This window comes from Acomys minous (genome assembly GCF_964271855.1).
Source record: "Acomys minous genome assembly, chromosome: 14".
NCBI lineage: Eukaryota > Metazoa > Chordata > Mammalia > Rodentia > Muridae > Acomys > Acomys minous.
Window position 1 is genome coordinate 20,675,260 of NC_140496.1, and position 27,471 is coordinate 20,702,730.

Below are 27,471 nucleotides of genomic sequence, written 5' to 3' on the forward strand. Positions count from 1 at the left end.
CAAGGCAGAGGAAAAGTCAAAGGCCAAAGCCACCAGGTGAGAGAGCACCTGGCTCCTTGTCTGCAGAAGGGCAGGGAGGCTGGGGTGGGTAGAGCAGGTCAGAGCAACATGCTAGAGCCTTGTAAGACATAAGACAGGACCCCAGGGGAGGGTTGTGTGCAAAGAAGTGACTGGATCCTACTGCCACTGTCCCTCTGGCTCTAGGGAAACAAAGCTGAAGTAAGACGAGGCCAGCTCGGAAGGCTCTGCAACGGCACAGGCAAGCTAATCTCACTGTCTCCCAAGAATGCAGCAGCTAAGAAAACGTGGCCTGCACTTGATAGGAAAGACCCCTAAGAGGATATCCACAAGGCTGCAGTCATTGAGAATCCAAGCTTTAGAGAAAGAGTAGAGACTGCAATCGGGGGCTAAGTGAGAACATGGGTTGGCAGAAGTCAGATTCAATTAGGGCAAAAAGGAACATATAATCATAAAAATACTACTCTGGCAAGAGACACAAGTTCCACCAAAAAAGCCAAAGGCACGAGCTCAAGCCAGCTGCAGCAAATGTACTTGTCACACATGATCATGCTCTTCTGTCTCAAGTCCCAACCAGTCATCAAAATCTTGTACCCTTACTTTATAGAAGTGGACAGATGGCAACAGGGTGGCTTCTAGGATCTGAGGGAAAGCAAGAACACTGCAGGAGAACCTTCTACTGGCCAGTAAGGATGTCAAGCAGACAGCCATGCCTCCTAAAGGACAATGCGCACAGCCACACTGAGAACAAAGACGCCAGCCTGGCTTGTTTTTTAATTCTTAATTTGAGTAGTTGGGGAACTCACAGCAATCCACCTGCCTCTACCTTCTGAGTGCTGAGAGCACTATTTCTAAGAGCCTTTACCCTCAAAACAGGCATGGTGGTGGACAGCTACAATCCTAGCACTTGGAGGCAAGAGAATGAAAAATTCAAGGTCATCTTTGACTACACAGCAAGTCTGTGACCAGCCTGGGAGATTCTGCTGCAAGAAGAACAAAAAAGCACAAGCAAAAACAAACAAGCAAACAAACAAAACCAAAAACTAAATGAGTAAATAAGTCATTGTCTTTTGCAATTACTTACAAAAGTATCCATAGATGAGAAATGTCTACAATTTACACTAAACTGACAGGAGGAGAGATCAGAAGAGACAGAAATAAACATTTGTAGATCCGACACCCTCTTCCTACCTCCTCAGGCACCAAGTACACACTCATACACATTAAAAATGAACCTAAAATTTTATTTTTAATCCTGTGTTGGTGTTGGGGCATATACATGAGAGTGTAAGAAGCGCCTGCCAGGGAGGGTATGGATCCTCTGGAGCCAGAGTAATCGTTCATGAGCTGCCCAGTGTGGGCACTGGCAACTAGACCAGGGTCCTCTGGAAGAAAAGCAAGCACTCTTTCTTTTTTATTTATTGTATGTGTGTGAGTGTTGTGTCTATATGTATGTCTGTGTCCCATGTGCATGCCTGATGCCCACTGAAGAAAAAAACAGAGCATCAGATCTCCTGGGACTGCAGCTAGAGATGGTTGTGAGCTGCCCTGTGGGTGCTTACAATTGACCTGGAACCACCAGCTCTCTTAACTGCTGAGCTATTGCCTCTCCAGGCCTGTAATCTTTTTGTTTTGTTTTGTTTTGTTTTTTAAGACAGAGTTTCTCTGTGTAGCCTTGGCTGTCTGGACTCACTCTGTAGACCAGGCTGGCCTTGAACTCACAGCAATTCCGCCTGCCTCGGCCTCCTAAGTGCTGGGATTAAAGGTGTGCCACCACCGCCTGGCCAAGGCCTGTAATTTTTTAAAGGAAAGAACATATAACTTTTATTAACAGTTCTAGCCACTGGGATTCACAAAAATAAGTTGGCTGCTCTCAGGGGCCTGCTTATGCCGCCAACAAGGAAAGAGCTGGTCAGTCTTTGCTTGGAGCATGCAAGGCAAAACAGCATTGCAGCCTCGTAGTCAGTGTCTGGACAGACCACTTTTCCAAAATGAAAGACATTTACAGCAACTAGTTTTAGAGGGGACTTGGCTGTTGTCTGTCTCTGTGTGTGTGTGTGTGTGTGTGTGTGTGTGTGTGTGTGTGTGTGTGTGTATGTGTGTGTGTGTGTGTGTGCACACACACGTACTTACAACCCTAGTGATTGGGAAGCATGCCTGTGGTCAGAGGACGCCTTTGGTGAACCAGTTCTCTCCTTCCGCCTGTATGTGTGTTCCAGGCATCCAGCTCAAGCCCTTGGGCTTGCATGGAGAGGTGTTTACTCACTGAGCCATCTCACCAGCCTTGGTTGTTCTTTATACTTGTATATTTTTTTTACTGTACTCACTCTACTCACTATTTTTAATCTTCCTCTAGGTCCGCCTATTAAGACACTATAAGTTAACCAAGAACACAGCCTTACATACACACAGTTTGAACAAGGCCCGAAGTCCATCAATTGCACAGGACAAGGACTCTCCTGCTCTTCTTTCTCCTAACTGCAAAGCCAGGACATGCTAGCGATGTGGGCTACCAATTCCTGGCTGCAAAGGCCAGCACTGAGTTCCTTTTCCCCTTTGTGACTTGGATGTACAACATGCTGTTTGAATACGGTGCTAACAAGTATGGATGGACACAGAGGAGGTGGAAGCTGCTTCCTTACACCAATAGAAGAAAAACTGCACACAGTGAGGTCAAGCCATGCTACAAGTGTGTGATCCCACCCCCAGATCTGGAGCTCTGGCACAGGCACCTTCAAATCAGTGTATGAAAAGAGCTTCTAACAGAGTAGTTACCATCACCCTCTGACAAACAGAAGAACGCAGTACTGGAGAGACCGCCTAGCAGTTTAGAGAACTTGCTGCTCTTGCAGAGGACCCAGGTTCATTCCTAGCATCCACATGGTAGCTCACAACTTTCCATAACATCCCCTCTTAGACACAGGGCATTCACGTGGCACACATACATACGTGCAGTCTGTATATTTTTTGTTTTATATAATATATATTATACATATATACTAAAATAAATAAATCTAAAACACAAAACATATGTATGTGTATATATGTTTTCCCCTAGTGCTGGAGATGGAACCTAGGACCTCCAGTCTAAGACGCTAAGGACATACTCTAACAGTGAGCTATGTTCCCAGTCACACAGACCTCTCAAAAGGAAAAAAGGTTTCTTTTTTGTCCTAATTTGGAATGCAGACATAAGAATTTACCTGGAAATCTGAAAAGAAAAAAGGAGAGCGATGATACAAAAGCAGGGTAGTTTTAGGGTAGACCAAATGTTTGAGCACTGAGAGTTTCCAGGCTGATGAAGAAGGCTGGATTTGGCCTTAACAGAGCTGCTGGGTGGTGCTGGCCACCTTCTTGCTGCCTCCTGCCCAAAACCCCAGAGGCCCAGCAGAGAAAGTGAAAATAAGCAGAGCATTCATTAGCAGGCTGGTGTTCATTCTACATGTAATTGTGAGAAGGGCAGCATCAATGGTCTTTTCCCAGCTCCCCATAACTCAGACACACACAGGCTGGCAGCTCCCCAGACTGAAAGAGAGCGTTCTTTCACATCCCCTGTGCGGCATAGGAAGCCAGAGGCTTCCTGGATTTACCGTTATAAGGTTTCTCTGGCTCCCAACTGTAGCAGTGCCTGACAAATGAGGTTTTTCCTACCTCACTGGAATCAAGCTGTAAACACTAGAATTCTTGTGAAGAGTGCCACAGTTGATTCTTGCTTCGCCCCACCTCCCCGGGGGCCCCCAACAGCCAAGCCTCAGTGTGTTCTCCTGGGAGTAAGAAAGGCTCCAGCTTGGTCTTGGAGCCTCCTTTGTGCTGCTGCAGGGAATCAGCCCTCCTCATAAGCAACTATAGTCTGAAAGGACTCACTGTACAAAACCAGTTGATAAACGTTTCTTTTGGTTTTTTTTAAACAGGGTTTCATGAAGGGCAGGCTGGCCTAGGACTAGGTGGCTGAAACCTTGAACTTTAGATGTGTCCCAGCTTTACACAGTCCTGGGGACAGAACCCAGGCCTCGTGCATGCTAGGCAAGTACTCCTGACTGAGCTACGGCCCCTTAATTTGTTCTTTTTCTCTTTCTGTTCACTTATTCAAAAAAAAAAACAAAACAAAACAGTTCCTGGGCACTCAGTGTCTGTCAGACCCTGCTAGAAGCTTGCTTATGCTGGAAAAAGAAAACAGACACAGTTCCTGCCTCCAGGAGCCCCACGGCTCCCTGGGAGAAGAACAGTAACAAAACAGCTAAGAAGTGTAAATGGCCTCCGTGAGAAAAGGCTGGGAGCACCACACCTATGGTGTCACGAGCGCCTGGGCCTGGCCTGGTGAAAGCATCAAGAAAAGAACAAGACAATAGTTCAATTTGACAGTAACCAGAAATTTCGTGGGGAGTGGTTAGGAAGAAGACCATTTTATGTGTAACGGCCCTGGGACACTATGAGCAGACACATTCAAGCTTAGCAGAGGTGAATGGGGCTGGAATGGTATGTGATCTGCAAATGAGGCAGTGCCTTGTGGGCTGGCCTTTTGACTGGTTTGTTTTCCACTATCATAAATGCAACAGTATGGCATTTAAGAATTTTTATTGTATGTGACTAGATCAGCTTTGTGTTTGAAAAACTCATTCTGTCTGCAGTGAAGAAAACAAGCCAGAGAGAAGCAAAGGCAGAGGCAAAAAGAGAGGAAAGAAGGCCACAGATGAAAGTGTCCAGGAAAGGATGTGGCTAAGAAAGAGAGATGAAGATAAAAGGAGCAGGCCTCCCTGGGCATGACAGATGATCTCAGCACATAGGCAGAGGCACAAACATCGGGAGTTCTAAGTCATCCTTAAGCTACTTAGTAAGTTTGGGCCCAGTCTGAGCTACAAGAGATCCTTAAGAAATAAATAAAAAAATAAAAAAGTGGGCAGAGACTAGAGAGATGGTTCAGTAATTAAGAACATAAAATATTCTTCCAGAGGACCCAAGTTCAATTCCCAGCACCCACACAGCCTGTAATTCTGGCTCCAGGGGATCTGGTGCCCTCTTCTGGCCTCCTGCCAAAGTAAATATCAGGAGAATTGTGAAACAGAGTAGAAAGTGAGGTGGCAGGGGAGGGACAAAAGCCACATGTGGGCCCCTCACTGACACAGGGCCACTTCTCAGGAGACCGTAGGTAAGGTAAAATTTGGACACTATGGTGGCAGTGTCAAGGTGTTCTGACATATCCACAAGTCCTCAGAAATAAGGATGTGCGGCTCAGGGCAGAGCCAAAGGCAAAACTGAAATCTGTAGGTCACTCACATTTTGGGGCATGGAGAGAGGGTGTTGGTCTAAGTGGACATGTGTTCTCTTAGAGGACTGAATGAGACGAAATTCACATTTACCAGCCGAAAGTTGTCACCAAGGACAGATGGGGCATCCGACAGGAATCCTGGCAGGACAGAAATCATGCTCTCCAAAGCAAGGAAGAGGGCCTGTCCTCAAGCCCAAGTCTCCCTTTCTCTCTCCTTTCTATTTCTCTCTTCTCTTCTCCAGCTGGCCCGCCCTTCACACCCCAGAACAGGCTGGTCAGCACAGCCACTGATCTAACAAGGCACTGGTTTCCTGAAGCAGAGGACCCCTTAAAACACAGCCTTCGTCTGTCCTGGCAAATCTGATTGTCAAGCCACAATGTATTCCACATTTCGGTAGAAATTTAGGAGAAATGAATACAGGCCCAGAAAAAGCAGGAAAGCGAGGTCTTTAGCACGGGCTGCCCCATCAGTTACTGCAGCTGCCTCACTGGGCTCCTCTGCCCCTAGGGAGGGAAAGTCCTCCGCACACCATTAATCTCCACGCAGCCTGGGCCAGCTTTCACAGATCATCCATTCCAGTGCCCTCAGGGAACCTCAGCCCTCACCCTCTCTCCCTGCTGCCCAGGCAGAGCCAAAGCCATGTTTACACACACAGGGCTGAGACAGGCTTGCATTGAACAAAAGTCCCTTTAAAAGCTCACAGCAGAGCAAAATCGGGGTAGCGCCTAAAAAAATTATTTTTATGGTTAAAATTCTGCTATTAAAACATTCGTCTGCTTAAAAACTGGATTTTTAGAAATTGCAATTTCAAAAGCTCAAAACATTGTGCCCTAATTAGCCTTCAGATTAATGACTATAAAGAGTCAGGCTGGGCATAGTGGTGCATGCCTTTAATCCCAGCACTCGGGAGGCAGAGGCAGGTGGATCACTGTGAGTTCGAGGCCAGCCTGGTCTACAAAGCAACTCCAGGAAAGTCAAGGCTACACAGAGAAACCCTGTCTCGAAAAGCCTTAAAAAAAAAAAAAGAGTACATAACATAGAACTCCACTGAAACATCACCATTTAAGGATAGAAATTTATAGAAGAAAACTATTATTCCCACCATGTGAAAACAAGTATATCAGAGGGAAAGAAGCAGCTCACGTCCAACAACCGTCTCATCTCCTGTCACCATTGCGAGGCCACCATTCTAACAGCTATAAAGCTTGTCAGTGTGAATGCACCAGGCTGAGGTGTGTCCGTGATTTGGCCCCAGGACACCCTGTGCTCTCAACCTCACATCTGTCCACATGGAAAGCAGGTCTGCACCATTTGTCAGCCGGCTTCTGCTTCTCCTTGAGCCCCTTACGTCCAGGAGGACTGCACTGTATTCTGTCTTGTTCATTATGTGAACTCTACAAACTAGCTTGGCACCCAAAGGATGGTGTCATGTCTATCTCCAGGTAAGCCTCATGCGCGTGCACCTGGAAAGAAAGGTAAGCTTCCTCCACACTAATCCACATTAAATGCTGAAGGCTTTCCTAAGCCTAAGAAAGAAACAAGGAAAACAACTTCTTGTTTTCTTTTTTTTGAGGCAGGATCTCACTATATAGCTCCAAGTAGCCTGAAACTCACTAGGAGACCAGGCTAGCCTCAAACTTATCCTCCTTCCTCTGGAAGAAACATCTCGACCACCTATTACAGGTGACAAAGCCAAAGCCACCCTATCTATACCTGCACAAAGAGGGAAGGCAGAGGTGGAAAGGCCCTTTGCCACATACATGTTCCCTCAGGGCTGACAGACACCAGTGCCCATTGCCTCACAGAACACTGTGCAGCAGCCAAAGGTAGTACTGAGGCCCCCACCCGGGACAAGGGTGCCGAACAGAAGGCTTTTCTTTTCCCCTCAGCTGAGCTCCACAAAGCAGCCTCTCAGCCAGAGACACTAAAAGCAGGTTTGTTTGAACATTCGTTTGCAGGGCCCGTGTTTACTTTTTAAGACTCTCGTTAAAAGGACTTTTCTTTCCAAGAGCTCATGGTTGACACCAAAGCCACAAAACAGACCCAGCCTGGACTTGAGAGGATGGGGGTGAAATGCCGCAGGGAGGGAGCTGCTTTTGGCTTCTTTGGGAATTCCTTGAGGTTCTGGCTTGGGCATATCTGCCTGAGGTACAGGAGGATGGAAGGCAACACACAGAGAGCTTTTCAGAGACCATTAACAGTGGGTTTAGACCCCAGAGCCTGGCATCTGGTGCCAATCAAGAGACGAGTAGATGCTGATGTCAATGCAACTGGATAGGGGAGCAATGAAACAAAGGCTTACATTTGGGGTTGAAGCTACAGTCAGCCCACAGTCCCAGAGCAGCCTCAAGAACTCTTGATGGTCGTGGCTCTCTGCCTCAGGAGTGTGTGGGCACATTTGTGTGTGTGTGTGTGTGTCTGTGTCTGTGTGTGTGCATGTGTCTGTGTGTGTGTGTGTTAGCACAGGGTGGTCGCAGGGTGAACAAAATACAAATGCATATCACTAAGGACTTGACCCTGGGGAGGCAGAGGCAGGCTTCCTGTGAGATCCCCATGAGTCTGATCTACAAAGGGAGTTCCATGCCAGCCAAATAAATAAATAAAATCATTGAGCTGCACACCTTTCTATTTCATGGTTTGGCTTTTCTTTAGTTAATGATTTCTTTCTTTTTAGGTATGTGGGTGTTTTGCTTTGTGTATGTCAGTGCACCACATAGATGCCTGGTGCCTGCACAGACCTGAGGAGGGTGTGGGAACCCCTAGAATTGGAGCTAAGATGGTTGCTGGCCTACATCTGGGTACTGGAAACTGAACCCACATTATTGGAGAAAGCAGCCAGTATTCTTAACCACGGAGCCATCTCTCCAGTCCCTCATTTTCTTTCTTCCTTCCTTTCTTTTTTGTTTTGGTTTTTTGTTTGTTTCTTTGTTTTCTTTTCTTTTCCTTTTTTTTTTTTTTTTTAAGCTAAGGCAGTCCCTGGCTGGCCTGGAACTCACTGTGAAGATCAGATTGATCTCAAACCTGTGGTGCCTCCTAAGAGCTACACACTTTTTTTTTTTTTTTTGCTACACACTTTTTTACATTTCAGAGTGCTAATTAGTTTGTGCTTTGTGAGGAGACCCAGACTAGAAATCTTAGATATACAGAAGGAATTTAAAGCCATGAGGCCACACAATCTTGTGAGAGGAATGGTGTAGAAGGGGACAAGGGACTCAGCCACCTCAGAGCATCTTAGCAAAGAATTAGCAAAGATCCCTGAGTTGGACTGACCAGAGAGACAGAGCTGGTAAAGTGTAGTATCTGCCAAACTGACTGACTGACAGAGTAGCACAGAGGAATGGATGACTTCTGTCCTTTTGTGAGAGAAGGGAGCTGAGCTTGAGAACTGGCCTCTGGGTTTAGCAATGTGAAGCCACTGCCAACTGTGGCACAAGCAATCGCAGCAGAATAATGGTGACAGGAATCTAACTGGAGGCTCCTAAGAAGAAAAGGCAGGAGTCTAGAGAGATAGCTCAGCACTGGTTGCTCTAGCAGAGGACCTGGGTTCACTTCCCAGCACTCACATGGCAGATCACACCTGTCTATACCCCTCTTCCAGGGTATCTGACAACTCAGATATACATGTAGGCAAAACACCAATACACATGAAATTTAAAAATTGAAGAAAAGGAGGAGAAAGAAGAGGCAGTGGTGTCAGGGCAGGGCTGGGGATGTAGCTCAAGGCCTTGGATGGAACCCCAGGATGTCCTTAATCCCAGCACTTGGGAGGCAGAGGCAGGTGGATCGCTGTGAGTTCCAGGCCAGTCTGGTCTATAAAGTGAGTCTAGGATAGCCAAGGCTACACAGAGAAACCCTGTCTTGGAAAAACAAAACAAAACAAATAAACAAACAAACAACAACAACAACAAATTAACCCAGCCTTTGGTGTCTGGCACCAAAAGACATGACTCACACTTGCCCTTTGACCAGCAATCACATGCCTGGAGATTTATCCTGAAAATAAAAATGGAAAGGAGCACAAAGATATCTTTAGAGGAATTTAGCCACCACAACAAAAACCCAGACAGGCCACGGTTAAACTTTGGGTTCATGCATACAGAACAAAACAAAAACAAAAACCCTAAACCAGGTATGGTGACACACACCTGTGCTTCCATCACTCAAGAGGCAGAGACAGAAAGATCACTGCAACTTTGAGGTCAGTCTGGTCTACAAGGCAAATCTTTGACCAGCCAGGCCTCATAGTGAGACCCTATTGCAAAAAAACAAAAACACTTGCTGCTCTTCTAGAGGACAACCTGAGTTCAATGCCCAACACCCATGTCAGGCAGCTCACAAGCACCTGTAACTCCACCTCCGGGGGTTATGATGGCCTCTGATGGCCTCCATGGGCACTAGCACATGTGATACACACACACACACACACCCCTATACATAATGAAATTATACTCCAGATTTTGAGCCTGATCCCTTTCCCTGGCTAGTGAGACGCAGGACAGGCTACTCCTCTCTGCAGATGCTGAGTGGGGACAGTAAACCCCAGCTCCCAAGCAGCAAGATGTAGGCTGTGTTCATATGCTATGCTGCTCAGTGGGTTTGGGGTATTAAATTCAACTTCAGCTTAGAAAAACTCTGTAGTTAAGAGCCCTGGCTGCTCTTCCAAAGGGCCCTGCTTCAACTCCCAGCACCCACATGGCAGCTCACAACTGTCTGTAACTCCAGTTCCAGGGGATCTGATACCCTCACACACACATACAAGCAGGGAGAATATTAACGTACATTAAATAAAAAGAATTAATTAAAAGAAAGAAAGTCTTAGCCTGAGAGGGGTTTACCCAGGCCTTACCTCTTAAATCCACTTAAGTCTACAATTTCTAGATAATATAAACAGAATTCAAAACAATGTCTACCACTCTGAATTAAGCATTCATGATTATGACATATATATGATATATGTCATATATATGAATACTTTTAATTTTGAAGCCTATATTGCTTTTTAACTTTTAATTTTCTTCCTTCAGATTTTTTTTTCATTTTCTGTGTATGAGTGTTTTGCTTCCATGTATATATGTACCCTACACACATACCTGGTGTCTGCAGAGAACAGAAAAGGGCGTCATGTGGGTGCTGAGAACTGAACTTGGAAGAGCAGTAAACTCCCTTAACCACTGACCCACCACCCTAGTCCCGTTTTAATTTTTAATCTTAGCAAGATCCACAAACAACATAAATCTTACTCTGCTCTTATGAACCTGAGGACTATCAGTAACACTCAGTGCCAGGAGTGAGACAAAGAGCCCGGCATGCAGTCCTGCCATGAGCCTCCCAAGAGCAGCGAGACACCTGGTCTCTGTGGTTTACCAGGTTCACAAGCACAACTAACTAGCTGGGCAGGACTGGGTTATCTGTCTTTAGCACACAGCCTGCTCAAGGCACTTCAGCTCATAGCTCTTAGTGCCCTGGGCACTGCCTCTTCCAGCTCACAGCCTCCCACACTCCCTTTCACCCACCTCCTAAAACTTACCAGTTTTACAAACTTAAATTTAAAACTGTAACTGAACAGCAACCTTTCACCATTTTCCTCTCTTCTCTCTCTGATTAGCCTTCAGGGTTCAGGAGTTTTATTTACCTTTAAGTTGGAAGTGGGGGAAAACACCAGTCTATTTACTTTACAGTAAATGCATGCACTGTCTGTCAGGCACCACGGCCACCCACCAGAAGCCTCCATCTTCGGGAGCCTGGGAGGAGGCTAAGCCCTTGACTGGCTAGTCTGTTCTCTGGAGGTAAATCCTGGTGACAAAATTCGACTTATACGATGTTTAAATAAACAGGGAGCTGTTTGCTTTCTTTTTTTCTGATCTGAGAAACACACATGGGGGAAAGAAAAGAGCTACACATAAGTGGGCAAGAGCGGGGAGTTTTACAAAGGTCGCTTCAGTGTTCACTGCAGGATGAGTGTGGCAAGTCTCAAATTGCCTCCTGCACACTACAGATCGAGGGAATGAATAAACACACAGGCAATGCTGAGGGCAGGAAGAAGCCTGGGGCTTCCAACGGAATTATAGGTCCATGCAGTCGGAATCCATGATGTTTAATATAAAAGTACAGAGATCTTTGCATATCTGTGTGCACTTATGATGTATGCACGGGACGGTGTGTGTGTACACATGTGTGCATATAGAAATACTAGCAGAGAGCTGGGGAGATGGTTTAGTGGGTAAAAGTGCTTGCCGCACATGGCATAAACCTAAGTTCAAGCCTACAGAACCTGCACAAAAGCCAGACATGTAGCACAAGCATCTGTAATCTCAGCCTTTCAATGGAGCGACAGGAGGATCCCCAAAAACTCAGGGGCTTGCTAACCTGCTACATGCAGCAAAGTCACAGAGCCCCTGTTTCAGACAAGGTGGAGGGTGAGGACAGACACCTAAGGTTGGCATCTGACTCCATGTGCACGCTGGCATGCTTGCACACATGCACAAAGGAATACTTTTTGGTTTTTGTTTGAGACAGTTTCACCACGTAGATCCGGCTGACCTCATTATGTGGACCAGCCTGACCTCAAACTCACAGAGAACCACCTGTCTCAGCCTCCCAGGTTCTGGGAGTAAAGGCATACACCACCACACTAGCTAATTTTTAAAGGACTATTTATTATTTAAGGGGGGGAAAAAAACAAACCTGTCAGAACCAGGCATAACAGCACGAAGCATAATAGGCTTTACACTCAATTAATTGGGAAATTGAGGAAAGTAACAAAGTTCAAGCTGTGCTGGGTTATAACACATATCCAAGGCCAGCCTGGGCAAATCCAAGCCCAGCCTGGGCAAATCCAAGGCTAGTCTGGGCAACTTAACAAGATCCTGTTTCCAAACAACAAACAGAAAAAAGGGCTGCACTGCAGTGTGGTAATAAGTGCTTTAGATACTACCCCAGTGTGTGTGAGGCCCTAGATTTAACCCCATTCCTGGGAAAGGTGCAGGAAGAGAATACTGTCAAGATGGCTCAGCGGGTAAAGAGGCTGCCAAGCCTGATGACACCACTGAATCCAATTCCCCAGACACACATGGTGGAAGGAGAGAGCAGAGCCCTGTAAAATGCCCTGTGACTTCCACTTACGCCCATACAAACATTTACACAGAGGAAATAAACAGATAAAGAAATAAATGTTTTTTTTAAAAAAAATTTAAGAAGGAAAGCAAAGAGTCAGGCAGATCTCTGTGAGTTCGCAGTCAGCCTGGTCTACAAAGGGAGTTCAGGATGGCCAAGGCTACACAGAGAAACCCTGTCTCAAAGAAAAAGAAAAAAGAAGGAAAGAAAGAAACAGGACAGCCAGGACTAAAAGAGAAATACTGTCTCAAAAAAAAAAAAAAAGAAAAAAAGAAAAGAAAGTCCTTCCAGAGAATCTGGGAGTTCAGTTCCAATCACCTAAGTCAGGCAACTCGCAGCTGCCTGTTAACTCCAGCTCCAAGGGATCCAGCATCCTCTTCCGGTACCCACACAAGCAGCGCGCGCGCACACACACACACACACACACACACACACACACACACACACACACGTAAAATAATTAAAATAATTGTAGCCGCGTGGTAGCACACACCTGTGATCTCAGCACTCGGGGAGGCAGAGGCAGGTGGATCGCTGTGAGTCCAAGACCAGCTTGGTCTCCAAAGTGAGTCCAGGACAGTCAGGGCTACACAGAGAAACCCTGTCTCAAAACAAAACAAAAACACAAACAATAATATTTTAAAAAACAAAAAACAAAAACTAAACTAAAGGCTAGCTGGACATGGTGGCGCATGCCTTTAATCCCAGCACTTAGGGGGCAGAGACAGGAGGACTACTGTGAGTTTGAAGGTAACCTGGTCTCTATAGTGAGTTCTAAGACAGCCAGGGCTACATAGTGAGACTCTGTCTCAAAAACAAAATAGTAAAAAGAACAAAAAAGCTGAAGAGCCAAAAGAGTTAGAGTAGAGAAGGATGTGTCGAATCTGACACCAAACCTCTGTGTGACAAACCGTCCTCTGAGAACACACAGGACCCAGAAAGGAGTACCACTGCTAGAGCCTGCCCCAAAACAAACTCCACTAAGTAACAATTGCCCTGCACACAGTGCTGTAAGGTCAGTGTCTGACATTACTTTCACAACTGCTTAGCTTTATTGAGTCTCAAACTGGAGCCAAGCACCAAACCTGGATTCTTAAGACCAGGACTACTTACTGGACATCACTCTCAGTTTCTGACTCTGCAGTCTGCCTGAGCTGAGAATTTCCTGGTCCCAGAAGCTTTAAAAACCCCAGGGGTTGAGCGTGGTGATGCACACCCGTCACCCCAGACCAACCCAGGGCACATAGTGAGTTAAAGGCCAGCCTAAACCAAAAAGTAGAGCATGTCTCTAACAAACAAAGACTGGCCTGGACCTACTAGTACATACCTGTAATTCACCCTGTAATAAGTAGGGAAGAAAAGAAAGAGTTTAAGGCCACCATGGGCCATGAGACTTTGTCAGAACAGCAAGAAGAAACAAACAAAGGCTGGGGGTAGCTAGTGCCAGAGTGCTCGCCTAACATGTACAAAGGCCCAGATTCACTCCTCAGCACAGGATGAAGCAGGGGTTACCCATGCAACGTCATTTCTTTCCTGGTGTTTGTTTATTTATCTACCCATTTATTGAGACAGAGAACTTGCTATGAAGCCAAGGTGTGTCAGCGGCCACTTTATGAGGTGCTAGGGATGTGCTGAAAGTACTCTGCCAACTGAGGTACAGCCCAGCCTCTATTCTAATTTGAATTTTTTGAATTTTTAAAAAAATTTTAAACTTTATTTTATGGTTTTTTTTCTGAATATTTGCCTGTGCACCATGTGTATGAAGTGTCTGTGGAGTCCAGAAAAGGGTGACAGATCCCCTGAAACTGCAACCACAGACGGTCATCAGCACCATATTGATGCTAGAAACTGAACCCAGGTCCTCTGCAAGAGTAGCCAGTGGTCTTAAGCCCTGGGCCACCTCTCCTGCTCTATCTTCCCTGATTTTAAAGAAATCAGCTCCATCAGAGGGAGTTTTATTGCTTCTGGATTTGGGTGAGATTCTTGTATTGTTTATTTTGACTTTTTGAGTTAGAATCGCACTATATAGCCCTGGCTGGCCTCGAATGTACTATGTAGATCAAGCTGGCCTCAAACTTGAAGTGATCCTCCTGCTTCCGCCTCTGTTATGATGCTATTATAGGCATGTGCCACCACCCGTGACCCAAGATTCTACATAAACAAAAATACGGCATGGGGACATGTCAGAAGGACATTGAAGGGACCATCAAAATGGCTCAGCAGGTGAAGTGTTTGCCTCGCAAACCTGACAACCTAGAGTTCAACCCTGGGACCCAAAGAGTGTAAAGAGAACCAACTCCCTTGAGTTGCCCGCTCATCTGCACATGCTCTCTGTGACCCGAGTGCACATGTACACCTACAAACACACACAATAAAAGTAATTAAATGTAGTGGGGGAGTGTGTGCTAGGGACATAGCTCAGCACTAGAAGCTGGCCTAGCATGCACAAGGCCAAGGATTCTATCTCCAGGACTAGGAAGAATGAGTGAAACAGAGGGAGGGACAGAGGGAGGGAGGGACGGACAGACAGAAGCAATATGCAAGCCAAGCACGCTGTCACCACTGTCTAGCTGGTATATTAGCATCATCATATATTACAAACAGGAAGTAGCCCCAGCACTTTAACCCATGCTAGAGCAGAAGGATCAGCTCCAGGCGTCCTCAGCTATGTAACGGGTTCGGGGCCAGCATGGGCTATATGAGACCACAGTTAAGAAAACAAAGCAAGGTGGTGGCACACGCCTGTGACCCCAACACTCAGGGAGGCAAAGGCAGGTGGATCTCTGTGAAATTGAGGCCAGCTTGGTCTATAAAGTGAGTCCAGGATAGCCAAGGCTACACAGAGAAGCCCTGTCTCAAAAAAGCAAAAAAAAAAAAAGAAGAAGAAGAAGAAGGAGTTAAGGATTTAGCTCACCGCTTGCTTAGTAAAGTGCTGGGTTCAGTCCCCAGCACAGGGGAGGGGAGCAGGGCTTCTAGACTAGAGCTATCATGAGGAGCCAAATTAGCACTTTTAAATTTTTTTATTTATTTATTTTATTTGCAATGGTGTTTTGCCTTACATGTATATCTGTAAGAGGGAGTCAGATCCTCTGTAACTGGAGCTACAGACAGTTGTGAGCTGCCGTGCAGGTGCCAGGAATTGAACTCAGGACCTCTGAAAGAGCAACCAGTGCTCTTAACCACTGAGCCATCTCTCTAGCCTTCAAACTAACACTTTTTGGTCAGATCCTTTCTGCAGCTCTAGGCAGGTCAATGTCCCTGTAGAAAGTCAGCAAGCCTGACCACAAAGAACCACAGGTCTTGAGGGAAAACCCTCCATCACAGCATCACTCCACCAAGGGAAGGCATCAACAACCAGCTGAGTTTCCCAGTCAGCTTGCAAGTTCACCCAGGGAAAACAGGGAGTGAGTGGAAATTTTAAGCACATGGGTGCAGCCAAGGAACCCCAGGTAGGACAATCGCTGCCCATCAGCTCCTTTCCTGAGAAAACCTATTATAAAAGGCCAGGCCAGAGCCGGGCGTGGTGGCGCACGCCCTTAATCCCAGCACTTGGAAGGCAGAGGCAGGCGGATTGCTGTGAGTTTGAGGCCAGCCTGGTCTAAGAAGCGAGTCCAGGACAGCCAAGGCTACACAAAGAGACCCTGTCTCAAAAAGCCAAAAAAAAAAAAAAAAAAAAAAAAAAAGGCCAGGCCAGGAGGACTAACCTAACATACCTAACACAATTTACCTTACACAGCTGCGTTCATACTTAGACACTGCTCCAAAGTGGGAGCTGCTGACAAAATGGCCAGTGGCAAGGACAGCATTCAGAAGCCACATTCCCCAAAGCTTTGGCATCTGACAGAGTTCTCCTCAGACAACCTCAGGACTGTCTTCCATTCGGGCAAGAGGGTCTTCACATGAGGAAACAGGTTTCTCATCTCTGGAGATGGTCCAGTGAAGACAGCCACTGCAACTACTACTTACTGAGATTCGACACATGTGGGCACCACTGTTAGTAAGCATGCAACCCAGATAAGGAACAAGTATGTAAGGGTTTAATAAAATATATTTTTTTAAAAAGTATGTAGGGGTTAGTGTCCAATGTCACAGAGCTAGTGGAAGTGGAACTCAAAGTGTTAGTCTGGCTCCAAGATGTACATGCTTGTAATCACACCTCTATAGAATGCACGCCAGAAGAGCCTTGTTGAAACAGAAGCCTTGTAGCATGGTAGAGCACGCCTGTATTTCCGGCACTCAGGGAGGCAGAGGCAAGCAGATCTATGAGTTCGAGGCCAGCCTGGTCTACAAAGTGAGTCCAGGACAGCCAAGGCTACACAGAGAAACCCTGTCTCGGAAAAAGCGAAGAGAAGAAATAGAAAGCTTTATGGAACATGTCAGAATACCATGCAGACATACCATGCTACTGTCGTTCAAGAGGACCTGTTTCTCTAAGAAAAGCAGCCTGCTGCCCTCCATGACCCACATTTCCTGTCTGATTCTCATCTGACAGGCACACTGCCCACCCAGCCACACACACAATGTGCTACAGCTCATGCCAGAACAAGCGATGGCAGCAAGAGCTGAGGCCAGTGCCTAGCATGCACAAGACCCTGGGTTTGATCCAGCACCACAGAAAAGGACAGGGAGAGGAGGGGGAGGGGGAGGGAAGAGAGGAGGGGGAGGGGGAGAGGACGGGGAGGGGAAGGAGGGGGAGGGGGAGAGGAGGCTTGGAGATGAAGAACTCAATGGTGGCATATTTACCTAGCTTGTAAGAGAGGCCCTGAGTCAATCCCCACTAATGGGGCAAGAGAAAAAAGTTAAAATAGAATAGTTTAAAGGAAGCAGGGGAGAGGGAAGATTGGAAAAAACTTTTTTTTCAATTTATTTAATTTTATTTCATGTGCACTGGTGTGAAGGTGTCAGATCCCTTGGAACTAGAGTCACAGACAGTTGTGAGCTGCCATGTGGGTGCTGGGAACTGAACCTTGGTCCTTTGGAAGAGCAGACCATGCTTTAACCACTGAGTCATCTCTCCAGCACCCTGGAAAAAACTTTTAAGTTAAAAAAAAATTTTTTTAAACAAAAATGCTGTTTAAAATCCTTAGTAGTAAGATTTCATGAACTGATTTTCTCAGCAAAAAAGAATTAACAAAACTGACTCAAGTTAAATCGGGAAAGTTGAATAAACCAGTAATGAGGAGGGATGCAGACTAAAGAAGTCATCAAAGAAGATGCCAGGCCTTGTTGGCTTTATGGCTGGGCTCTTTCCTGCACTTCTGGAACAGAAAATTCCCATATTGCAATCTGTTCCCAAAGTTGAAAACTGCTTCCATTCACTTTAGAAATTAGCCTGAAAGCCAGTCAATGGGAGCTCATGCCTATATTCCCAGCACTCAGGAAACTGAGTCAGGGGGATTGCTGCAATTCTAAGACCAGCCTGGGCTACATAATAAGTTGAGCCTCAATGTGAGACCCTGCCTTAAAAATAAAAATTAATAAAAAATAGTTTAGCTTTTAAAACCAAGAAAAATAGAACAAAATTACAGATGTCACTAAGAATACTCATGGAAAATTCCTAAACAGACTATTAATGAGGAAACTGAAACAAAATTTAAAGGGATAACCTACCCTGAGCACTTAATCTAGAAAGTTAAAACAGTAAACGCAAAAAGAAAAATCATGGCTCAGTGTGGGAGGTGGTGAGCACTCGGACAGGGTGTTTGTCTGTCTGTCTGTCTGTCTGTCTGTCTCTCTCTCTCTCTCTTTCTCTCTCTCTCTCTCTCAATATTTAAATGAAGCAAATGGGGCTTCAGAGACTGCCACAACAGTTAGGAACACTTCAATGCTCTTGCAGAAGAATTGACAGCAAAATTTCAGTTATGAAGTAGCAATGAAATAATTTATGGTTGGGGTCAGCACAACAGGAGGATCAGTGTTAAAGGGGTGCATCAGGAAGGTTGAGAACCTCTGCTCGAGGACATTTTTATTAGAGTTTAGGAGAAAAACTTCAGGTCACACAAGCCTTAAATCTTAGTAGCTGCCAAAAGGAGGAGCTAGAAAAGAGCTGTGCCTTGTGAGTGGGTGTGAGTGTGTGTGTGTGTGTGTGAGTGTGGGTATGTGTGTGAGTGTGTGTGTGTGTGTGTGTGTGTGTGTGTGTGTGTGTGTGTGTATGTGTTTGTCTGACAAAGTTATTGTGTTCAACAAAAGAGGCTGTCAAGCGGCTGTACGGCAGAAAGCAGGGAGAAGCTTCAGAGACAGAGACAGCCCACTGGATGAGAAAGCATGCTGAGGCTTCTAGGTAGTATCCAAAAGGTAAAGAGATAAAGGTAAAAAAGAAAGAAAAAAAGAAAAACTTACACTTTCCTGACTTAGAATTTAGAAAAACAGACAACTGCAAAAACCAAAACATAACAGTTCTGAGACCACCAGGGTTACCCAGGGACCCTTTCTCAATAAGTAGACAGACAGACAGACAGACATCTACTGCATCCCACAGCACAATAGAAACCAGCCATCCTGCCACACTGCTCATATGAGGATAAACTGACAAAACTGTCTAGCAACATATGTCCAGAATCTTGAAAAATGTTTAAACTCAGCCAACTCATGCTCAGTAACTTATCCTGAGTAAACTTACAGCAACAAGCTCTAAGATTCATAAACTTGTGAGGTACTACAGCCTTCTGCCTGCCAGACACTGAAAAACATTCAAGCCTGTAACTTTCACACAGCTGCATGACAGTGAGCTATCAAATTTTGTATTTTAGGAAAATAATTAGAGATACAGTGATACCGTTTATGATGCCAGTAGATATGGGAAACAGTAGAAAAGCCCCTCAAAAATGAAGGCCAGAGATGGAGCTAAGTGGAGCATTTCCTAGCATGTGAAAAACCCTGGAATTCATCTCTAGCATCTTTATAAACCACAAAGGTTACCCTACCAGCAGCAAGCAATCCCATGGCTGCATATATAACTAAGGAACTGAAAACAGACTAGATGTGCAGGACTTAGGAGACTGGGGCAGGAAGACTGTCATGAATTCAAGACCAGCCTGGGCTACAGAGTGAACTTCTGTCACATAAAAAACAAAAGAGTCTTTCAAAAGATTTATATTTTGTTTTGAGTGTTTTGCCTGCACATACACATGTGCACCTCATGTATGCCTGGGGGCAGCAGAGGCCAGAAGAGGATGTTGAATCCCTGGAACTGTAGTGACAGTTGTGAGCCACCAGTGTTCTGCCTACATGTATGCATGCACACCAGAAGAAGACAACAAATCACATTATAGATGGTTGTGAGCCACCATGTGGGTGCTGGGAATTGAATTCAGGAACTCTGGAAGAGCAGACAGTGCCCTTAACCCCTGAGCCATCTCTCCAGCCTAGTTACTACACATTTCTTGAGTTTTTTGGGGTTTTTTGTTTGGTTGGTTGGTTTTGGGGTTTTTGTTTTTTGTTTTTTGGGTTTTTTGGGTTTTTTTTGTTTGTTTGTTTGTTTGTTTGTTTTGAGACAGCGTTTCTCTGTTATCTTGGCTGTTCCCCAACTTGCTTTGTAGACCAGGCTGGCCTCGAACTCACAGCAATGCACCTGCCTCTGCTCCCGAGTGCTGGGATTAAAGGCGTGCACCACCACACCCAGTCACATTTCTTAAAGATTTGTGCATTTAAAAGTGCTTAATTACGTGTACATGTGAGTGTTGGCGTGGAAGCCAAGAGCGGGTACTAGATCCTCTAGAGCTAGAGGTACAGGCAGCTAAGAGCTGCCCAGTGTAAGAGCTGGGTCTTCTACACACACACACACACACACACACACACACACACACACAAATACATACACACACACACACATACACACACACACACACATACACACACACACATACACACACACACACACACACACACACACACACACACACACACACACACACAGCACTAGAGGTCAGAGGACAACTTGTGGAGGTGAGTTCTCCCCTCCCACCACATGGGTTCCAGGGACAGAGCTCAGGTTCTCAGCCTTGGCTGTAATATCTTCACCTGCTGAGGCATCTTCCCAACCCTTCCTTGTATTACATCTTCAGTTTTGTTTTCGGATTTTCTGAGACAAGGTTTCTCTGTGTAGCCTTGGCTGTCCTGGAACTCGCTGTAGACCAGGCTGGTCTCGAACTCACTGAGATTCACCTGTCTCTGCCTCCAGGGTGCTGGAGTTAAAGGCATGTGCCTTCACCCCCACCAGCTGGAGCTACATCTTGATGTGAGATTGCCCACAAATATATTTTTGCAAGTACAATAAACACAACCTTTAATAACAAAAAGCAGATTAAGGATTGGAAAAATAAAGATGAAAGTGGAAGCCAGACGTGGTCCTACACACCTACTAATCCTAATACTTGGGAGGTAGAGCAAGAGCTAAGGATTCAAGGTCCTCCTCTGCTATAGACTGTGAGGTTAGCCTGGGCTACATGAAGGCCCTATTTGAAAACACAAGTGGTAGGGAGGCCTGGGGGATAGCTAGGCTGGCAAAGAACTTGCCACATAGTCGTGAAGACCTGCATTAAACCCCCAGCACCTAGGCATGGTGCACACGCCTGGTGTGCAACAGAGGCAGAAACAGGAGGCTCTCTGGGCCTCCCTGGGCTTCCAGCCTAAATACTTACTGATCTCCCAGTCTCAACAACAACAACAAACCCATGGTTGATGGACTTGAGAAGTGACACTTGTGATGACCTTTGGCCCCCACATGTGTGCATACATGTGAGCATACACACATATCACATATATAGAAAAGGCCAACTCAAATGACAAAACAACCAAAACAGACACATCCCTGGTCTCAAACAATCCTTCACTGTGTTGCTGTGTGTGCAAGAGAGAAGACAGAGCACAGGAGGGGCCAAAACCTTCCAGTAGCCCTGCAGGAAGGATGGGCTCTGAAGGAAAAGAGCCAAACTGCAACTGATGCCCTAAGCCTCGGCATTCCCCGCCCCCATGTCTCACTTAGCTAAGTCCACGTTCAAAAAATATTTTCTCGACAGTAGGAGAAAAAGGAGCCTTTCTTTCTCCAGCACTTGGCCACCACATATGGTATTGGTCTGAATAGCAGCTTTATGAGGGAGGGTCCGTAGCCCACAGGCGCAGGTTCCACCACTGGCCACAAACACCAAGGAACAGACCTGAGGATTTATATGTCCAGTCAGCAGAGGCACCCGAGATAATTCAGATGGAGCGGCTGTCACACCCCAACTGCCAGGAAGGCCTAGACTGAGCATCTAGGAGGCAGGGCCGCATCTGTAACCCTATCCCAGCACAGAACTCACACACACATGCACACAGCTCCTTTGTTCTGTTCCAGCGCTCAGACAAGAAAATTTATTTCAGCTGGAGTTATTTGGCAGTTTAATTCAATGTACTGCATGTTTCCTGAGTGAGAACGTGGACAGAAGGAGAGCCTGCATCCCTGAGGAAGAATTAGGGGACACAGCCCTGCATCCTACAGCCCTTGACACTCCATAGATGGTTAGAGGCAAGCTCCATAGGCACTATGGTCAACCCCAGGACTGGCTGCATATCCTCCCTGACCAGAGATGAACCGTACATACTTTTGCCGCCATTGTTCTTCAGGACATTGGAGAGGTTGACAGAGGCAGTGCCTAGTAGTTCATTCCTCAAGGTGTGACAGCTCCAGACCTTCAGATCTAAATGACTCTGGGCTGTGACATTCCTGGAAAACAAGTAAGTGATTCATCACAACCCAGTGGATGAGCCAGCCATCCCTTTAACTTGAAACAAACTGTTACAAGCTACATTGCCGACATCTTACAGGGGACAAAACAGGAAGGCAGTCACACACACCTCCATGTTGACCTGTAACTCCCTAGCTAACAATGAATGCTCTGTGAGCTCAGTTAGATACCAACACATGGAGAGGAGCACCCAGGGCCAAGGGCAGTGGAGGCTGCTAGCCAGCCTTCCCCCGCTGCCTCCTACATTCTAAAAGTGACAGCCTTACAGGACGATGACTTCATTCCACAGAAGCTCCGAGCTCCCGATGCGCTTCCCGGTCTTCTTGGTCTCGCTGGGGAGTCCATCTACTGCCACCTCCACGTAGGAGTTGATCCTCGGCTGGCGGCTGTGCACTTTGGGCTTTGCTGACACCACTGGATGAGACGGAGAGAAAATGCACCAAGAGTTAAATAAGTCCCTTGGGGCAGATGGTCTGGCTCCTTTCGCTTATTCCCTTTTAAAAGATCTTTTTGTTTGTTTTGCTTTGCTTTGTCCTCTTTTCAAAAGTACTTTTGGAGCCGGGCAGTGGTGGCGCATGCCTTTAATCCCAGCACTCGGGAGGCAGAGACAGGTGGATCGCTGTGAGCTCGAGGCCAGCCTGGTCTACAAAGTGAGTCCAGGATGGCCAAGGCTACACAGAGTAACCCTGTCTCGAAAAACCAAAAAAAAAATTAAAAAAAAATTTTAAAAAGTACTTTTGAAGAATTACATGGTGAAAGCTCAGTCAGGCCAATGTTTGCTGTGAATGCCTGACGATCTCATTCTCATCCCAGGACCCACATACAAGGCCGGGTGTGAGGGACAGCACTGTTTGTAATCCCAGAGTTGGGGAGATGGATGGAGCCAGGCAGATCCCCTGAGGTCGAGCATCAGCCAGGCTGGCCTAGTTGGCAAGTCCCAGGTTCTGGCAAGAGAGTCTGTCCCTTGTTAACAAAGTGGACAGTGCCTGAGTAATGACACCCAAGGTTGACCTCTGACCTCCACATGCATGTACACACAAACACACACACACACAAGTAAAATTTTAAAACAAGAAATAAAAGGGGCATAAACAAGGCAAAAAAGAAACCAAACAAAAAGAGTATAGACATACAAAACAGTCTGAAATATAAAGGAGAAAGCTCACTTCTAACCTGAAAACACATAAGATAGCAAAGTGCTTTGCACACCTCAGTGGCCCCAAATCAACTTCCAAATGACTGTCACAAAATCCACTGCATGGCTGTGTTAATGTTTTACTTTGTTGGGATGACTCTTACAGTTCTGCGTGCTGGGACAGTTGGCACAGATGCAGCTCCTCAGAGCAGCTGAGCTTCCAATCAAGTGTGCAAGCTGCAGGATTCCTCTGGAAGTCCAGGGTCCTGCACTGCCTGAGTGCCATTCGGCCGCACTCCTGAGTTGAGTGCTCTTTCCTCCGTCTTTGCAAACCACACAGATTTTAAAGGCGGCCTAGAGATAATCACTAAGACTGAACCAACAGTCACTACAGAGACCTCAAGGCACCCGTCGTCCACTGAAGCCCCACAACTTGTGAAACAGGGATGTACAGGCACCCTGACTGTGCCCAGGAGAAAGCAGGCTTGAGAAGGGAGGTTACTAAGGCTGGGATGGGGACACATACCTGCAATCCCAGCAGCTGTGAGGAAGAACAGGAGGACTGTAGCAAATTCAAGGCTGGCCTGTTCTACAAGGGAAGTTCCAGGCCAGACAGAGCTATTCTCAAAAATCAAAACAAAAGAGCCAGACAACATCACTCATGCCTATAATCCCACTGACCTGAGGCTGAGATAAGAGGACTTGAGTTCAAAAGTCCACCCTGGGCTACAGGGTGAATTCTTGGTCAATCTGGGTCAGAGTGTGTGTGTGTTGGGGGTTTTGTCACTTCTTCAGCTACATAAAGAGGGAGCTATGAGCCAGAATGTCCCCAGCAGCCTGCCTCCACCCCAGCTATATGCCATTCCTGGGTTTTGTGTATCCCCTCTGTTCCTTTTCTTCAAGTAGCAGTGGCTGAACATGCTCCATAATGGTCAGCCCCCTTAATGCTTGATCTAGTTACAGCCTTCATGTGAATCAATCTCAATCAATCACCCCCTCCCCCTCCCCCACCTCTCCTTTTCAAATAGCTTGTTGGGAGAAAAAACAGGTTTTATTTCATTGATAAAATTCTTCAGAGGCTTGACTGCCTTATTACAGAGACAATAACTAGGTATTAAACCCTTTAAATATTTTCCCTCTCTGTGAGTTCGAGGCCAGCCTGGTCTAGAGTGAGTTCCAGGACAGCCAGGACTATACAGAGAAAGCCTGTCTTGGAAAACCAAAAATAAATAAAAATTTTAAAGATTTATTTATGTATACAGTTATCTGCCTGAGTTTACACCTGCATGGCATAAGAAGGTATCAGATCTCATTATAGATGGTTGTAAACTACCAAGAGGTTCCTGGGAATTGAACTCAGGACCTTTGGAAGAGCAGTCAAGTGCTCTTAACCTCTGAGCCATCTCTGCCGCCCATAAATAAATAAAATTTTAAAAGTAAAAAGTTTCTCTCTTTCTCCCCTCTCCACCCCTAAACCCCTTTTACTTTGGTTTGGTTCCCTTCCTGTTTTTGTTTCTTTCTCTTTCTTTCTTTCTTTCCTTCTTTCTTTCTTTTTTGAGACAAGGCTTCTCCATGTAGCACTTAGCTCTGGACTCACTTTGTAAACCAGGCTGCCCTTGAACTCACAGCAATCTGCCTGCCTCTGTCTCCCAAGTGCTGGGATTAAAGACGCGCACCACCACACCAGGCTCCTTCCTGTTTTCTTGTTTTTTGTTTTTTTTACAAAACATTATTTTTATTTATTTTAATATTAGAATCCAGTATTCAAGACTTGTCAAAAAAAATATGGAACGTTTCACGAATTTGCATGTCATCCTTGCGCAGGGGCCATGCTAATCTCCTCTGTATCGTTCCAATTTTAGTATATGTGCTGCCAAAGCAAGCACTCCTTCCTGGTTTTAAATAGTAGGATCTTGCTATATAGCCCAGACTAACTTGAACTTGGCCTCTGTCTCCTGGGTACTGAGATTACAGGATACACCATCATGCCCAGCACACAGCAACACTTGTGATCATCATTTGTCACCAACAAACTAGTAAAATCCCACAGAACACAAAGCAACAAATATCCTATCCCATGGGGCCCCTATGCCTGGGACTGAACCCCAGGCCGATCGGAGGCAGCACATCGCGATACCTTGCACCCTGTGCCCAAATAAGAGGATGCAGCTGATGATCCTCACCCATGATGACAAGACTAACTTCCCCTGAGGTTTCTTCTACCCAGAGGAAGCCAAGCTTCTTTCCAGACCCTTTACGGAGGTAACAAGTCCTACAAAGACCTACAACTTGACAAAGATCACAGTTATCCCCAGGGTTGTTTGAAGCAGTAACTACTGCAAACCCAAAAGCTACAGAAAAGAGGAAGAAACAAAACAAAAGACATTTCAGGACTAAGAGTCAAGCAACAGGGATAGGTCACAGGCATAAGACCTAGGTGGAAAATGTGCCGCTCCACAAGTACATCAAGGCTAGCTGAGGCCACCTGGTGGTGAGGTAGGAGCACTGCATACCTTAACTTCTAAAAACACGCACTTCTATCAGTCCCAACAATTTTTTAAAAATCAAGTCCCTGACAGGTGTGGTGGCACTCAGCACTCAGAAAGCAGAGGCATGTGGATTTCTGTGAGTTCAAAGACAGCCTGGCCTACACAGAGAGTTTCAGGCCAGCCCAGCAGGACTACATAGTAAGACCCTGTCTCAAAAAAGGGGACTGGAGAGATGACTCAGTGGTTATGAACACTTACTGCTCTTACAAAGGACCTGAATCCAGTCCCCAGCGCCCGCACAGCAGCTCACAGCCATCTGTAATTGCAGTTGCAGGGGACTAACGCTGTCTTCCGGTCACCACACGTCCCATTCATGCATATTGTAAACGTATACATGTGCAGGAAAACTCTCATACTCATGAAATTAAAGTAAGTAAATTGTGGGGAGAAAATGAAATTCGAGCTCTTTAGTTTCAGGAAGCTGAACAAATTGATCTAAAATCAGAGTTAGTAAAGGGCAGAGGCTGGGGCCGGGCGTGGTGGCCCACGCCTTTAACCCTGGTACTTGGGAGACAGAGGCAGGCGGATCTCTGTTCAAGGCCAGCCTGGTCAACAAAGCAGTCCAGGACAGCCAAGGCTACACAGAGAAACCCTGTTCAAAAAACCAAACCAAAGCAAACAAACAAAAGGAGGAGGCTGGACCCAAATCTCCAAGTGAAGACGCTCAGCTCTACCAGGACAGGCTCTATTTGTTTCTTTTGATTTTAGTTTTTGTCCTCTAGCTCTTTTTCCCTTGTTTTTGTTGTTGGTTTGGTTGGGACAGGGTCTCAAGTATCCGAAGTGGGCCTCCAACTGTCTGTGTAGCTAAGGAAACCCTGAACTTGTAATCCACCTCTATGGCTGGGACTCTGGGACTCTGTGTTTGCAGCACAACACCCAGCTTATTCAGCAGCCTGAACAGAGGGCTTCCTGCATCCTAGGCAGGCTGACAACAGAGCTTCAGCCCCCAGGCCAAGCTGGCAAAAACCGCTAACATAAGCACACAGGTACTAAGTGATGACAACCTACAAGAAAGTAATCAAGTGTGGAGGAAGTTAGTAGGTTGCGGCTATATATCAGGGAATTGGGGAAGACCTCACTGAAGAGACTGACTTCTGAGTAAAGACCTAAGCAAGCTAAAAGCATTTCACTCAGAGATGGCAAGCACCAAGGCCGAGAGGCAGAGCCTGCCAGTTGAGCTCAGCATACACCCAGGAGGCCAGGGCGGCTCAGGCAAGTGAATGCAGACGGTAGCAGGGCACCCATGAGAAAACAGAGGTCAGCAGCTTTCACTCTGAAATGCGGAGATCTTGGTGGCTAACATTTAACAGATGACTGGCTGCTGTGTAACCATAGCCTAAACGGAAGGAGACAAAGGGCAGCATCAGAGAGGCAAGTCTGGAGACTTTAATGTAGAACAGAGTGCTGGGGCCAGCCTCACTGCTAGGTTATCAGGAGCCATGAGAAGCAGCAGTTTGGAGCATGGTTCCAGACGTGGGCAGGACAGTCAGGCTGCTGGACACTGGGCAGCAGATACCCATCTCAGAGTGACCTCTCCGTGGAGGTACTTACAGCATGAGGCTGGATGAGACACCCCGGAGCATTAATGTGCAGAGGGGCGTCCTGGGACACAAAGGAACCAGCCATCTCAGGCCATTTCAGCCAAAAGCCCCATTTTCCCCACA

At 46.2% G+C, this 27,471-nt stretch overlaps 1 protein-coding gene across 3 annotated transcripts in view; it reads right to left on the minus strand.

Moving 5' to 3' along the window:
• The window catches only part of WWP2 (WW domain containing E3 ubiquitin protein ligase 2), a 123,216-nt gene that overhangs the window by 81,150 nt on the left and 14,595 nt on the right, over positions 1-27,471 (minus strand). For 2 of the 3 annotated variants that reach the window (XM_084756953.1, XM_084756951.1), the window contains exons 3-4: positions 22,390-22,537; positions 21,980-22,101 (exon numbers count right to left, since the gene is read on the minus strand). In XM_084756953.1, coding sequence (XP_084613079.1) covers positions 21,980-22,101; positions 22,390-22,537 — 270 coding nt within the window. Of the gene's footprint in view, positions 1-21,979; positions 22,102-22,389; positions 22,538-23,784; positions 23,930-27,471 lie in introns of those variants that run through there. The other variant, XM_084756952.1, reaches the window with a different exon arrangement.